This window comes from Rhinatrema bivittatum, chromosome 1, assembly GCF_901001135.1.
Source record: "Rhinatrema bivittatum chromosome 1, aRhiBiv1.1, whole genome shotgun sequence".
Lineage (NCBI taxonomy): Eukaryota > Metazoa > Chordata > Amphibia > Gymnophiona > Rhinatrematidae > Rhinatrema > Rhinatrema bivittatum.
Window position 1 is genome coordinate 515616060 of NC_042615.1, and position 2549 is coordinate 515618608.

The 2549-nt window shown below is 45.9% G+C and overlaps 1 protein-coding gene across 1 annotated transcript; it reads left to right on the forward strand.

The window, feature by feature from the left end:
• The first annotated feature begins 782 nt into the window (after positions 1-782).
• Positions 783-1935, forward strand: LOC115081376 (olfactory receptor 5V1-like). Its single transcript, XM_029585841.1, has 2 exons — positions 783-791; positions 1006-1935. Exon 2 carries the CDS (start codon positions 1006-1008, stop codon positions 1933-1935), a length of 930 nt encoding a protein of 309 aa, XP_029441701.1. The 5' UTR covers positions 783-791.
• The last annotated feature ends 614 nt before the right edge of the window (positions 1936-2549 follow it).

The window sequence follows — 2549 nt, forward strand, 5'->3', positions numbered from 1 at the left end:
TCTTTAATGATTAATGACGATTTAAAAAATATCGGATGATATTTTAAATCGTCAAAAAATGATTCACATCCCTAGAATTGAGAGCTAAGAGCCTCCAGGAAAAAAAGAAAAGCATTCCTCGAGAAACAAATGCAGAAAAGCCTTAGTCAGAAGGAAGTGGCACAGAATCTGCATAGATAAGCTGTGAGACAAGTGGAAGAGAAATCAGAACAGCAGCACTGAAGAGAAACCATGAGAGTCCTGCCAGAAGAAAATTGAAACTCAGAGCTCCAGATGGGCTCAGATAAAGAACACTGGCAAAGGGTACCCTGGATGGTGGTGATAGTGCTATCTGGTGTAACCCTAATGTGTGGGGGTGTACTTGGCCCTAGAACCCTGACCCCAAGCTTATCTGGTGGGAGGCTGGATGAAGGAAAGTGGGGATTGGAGACACTTCCCTGGATGGGATCCAGGAGTGAAAATGCTTGGACCAATAGGTTCAAGCTGGGGTGGAGGGTATATGAAGGAATTGCCTTACTACCCCTCCTTAACTTGTGCAGGTCCAAGCTAGATGCCTGGCACACCTTAAATCCCGTAGAGGGAGAGAGCTCTATGGGTAGAACTCTGCTGGGCCAGGATAAGAGGCTGAGCTGAGACATGAGGAAGCCTCATGTCTCCAGGAGTAGGAGCTCCTGATCCTTTCTGAGAAGTTGGGTTGTGAGTATACTGCAAAGGGAGGCCATTAATGCTAGTATTTTTTGCTAATTATGTTAATAAAATTTGAAATTGCATAAGAAAAGGCTGAACTCAGTGTGGTTGCTGCTCCAGCCCACAAGACTTTGCACAGTCAACCTCACAAAGGGGTTAAGATGCAGTTTTCTAGATTTTTATGGTCTCTTCCGCAGGCAATCCATTTATTTTTCCATTCAGTGTTTATTTTTTACAGACTAACATGGTATTCTTTCTACTATTAGGTTCTAATGGTTCATCTGATGTCTCATTTCTGCAGGCCATTAGCTGTCCTAGATGAGGAAAGAGAATCAAACACAGGTAACAGAATTTCTGATTCTGGGTTTCTCCAATCTGCCCCACCTGCAACTTATTCTCTTCAATGTCTTCCTACTTGTCTACGTGGTCACTCTTCTGGGGAACATGATGGTGATCATTATATTACAGTTGAAGCCTGTTCTACATACTCCCATGTACTTCTTTCTCCGAAACCTCTCCTTCCTCGAGGCCTGCTTCTCCTCTGTCACCCTCCCCAAGATGCTGGTGAACCTCTTGGCAGAAGACAAAACCATCTCCTTCCGAGGCTGTGCCACCCAAATGTACTTCTTGGTGTTCCTGGGAACCACAGAGTGCTTACTGCTTGCCGTTATGGCCTATGACCGCTATGTTGCCATCTGTTACCCCTTGCGTTATGCTATCCTAATGAATCAGGGACTTTGCCGCCAGCTTGCTACAGGGTGTTGGGTCAGTGGGATCCTGGTCTCCTTGGGCCAGACCTCCTTCATTTTCAGTCTACCATTCTGTGGCTCTAACATCCTCAACCATTTCTTCTGCGATGTCCCTCCCATACTGAAACTGGCCTGTGGGAACACCTTTTTTAATGAAGTTGCCCTGTTTGCAGTGTGTGTTTTCATTCTGCTCATCCCCTTCCTTCTGACACTCCTGTCTTATTCTGGAATCATTAACACCGTTCTGCATATGCACTCAGCAGAAGGTAGGAGAAAGGCCTTTTCCACCTGTGCTTCCCACCTTACCTCAGTAACTCTCTTCTATGGTACGGCTTCATTCATGTATCTGCGCCCCAAGTCTAGCTACTCCCTGGACACAGACCGACTGCTGGCTCTGTTCTACAGTGTGGTCACCCCAATGCTAAACCCCATTATTTATACCCTGAGAAACAAGGAGGTTAAAGGGGCACTGATAAAGGCACTCACAAAGAAGAACTAGAATGCTGCTGTGTGAAATAGAAAATATTGCATGGGCAACAGTTTAAAAGAGTGCAAATTACAGTTGGTTTGGGGACAGCTACTTGTAAAACATGAACTGAATTAAAATGCAAGTGGTAAACTAGGATGACATTTTGGGAAAGATGATGCCAGTTTCGGTTTTGTCTGTATGAGCAAGCAATCAAATGTGAGAAAACAGACCAGCTAGCCGCCTGGTAACACCCCTGCTCAATGAGTGGCAAGACTGGGCGTGGGAAAAATAACGTCCTCATTCAGAGAGACAAATCTATGAAGGGCTGGCTTTACCTTAGCCAAGGAATCAACTGGCAAAGATTTCTAAAGATATTTTGTTCTCACAATGAAAGCTGTGCCTATGTCTCACCTGTTCCTCTCTTGCCTGCATCTCCCTCTTTCTCTGCCTTGTACCCCATGTGTCTCTCCCTCCCCTGCCCTGCATCCCTTTCTTTTCTCACATCTACCACATCCTCCTCCTCTCTCCTGCCTAATGCCCCTTCCTTCCCTCAGCCTCGTGCCCCCCTTTACTTTCTCTACCACCCCTGCCTTTCATTCCCCTCTGTCTCTTTCCCCACTCCCACTCCCCATTCTGACTCTGTT

Excerpts from the sequence above, each read along its gene's own strand:
- LOC115081376 (XM_029585841.1), top strand. The coding sequence starts at position 1,006 with ATGAGGAAAGAGAATCAAACACAGGTAACAGAATTTCTGATTCTGGGT.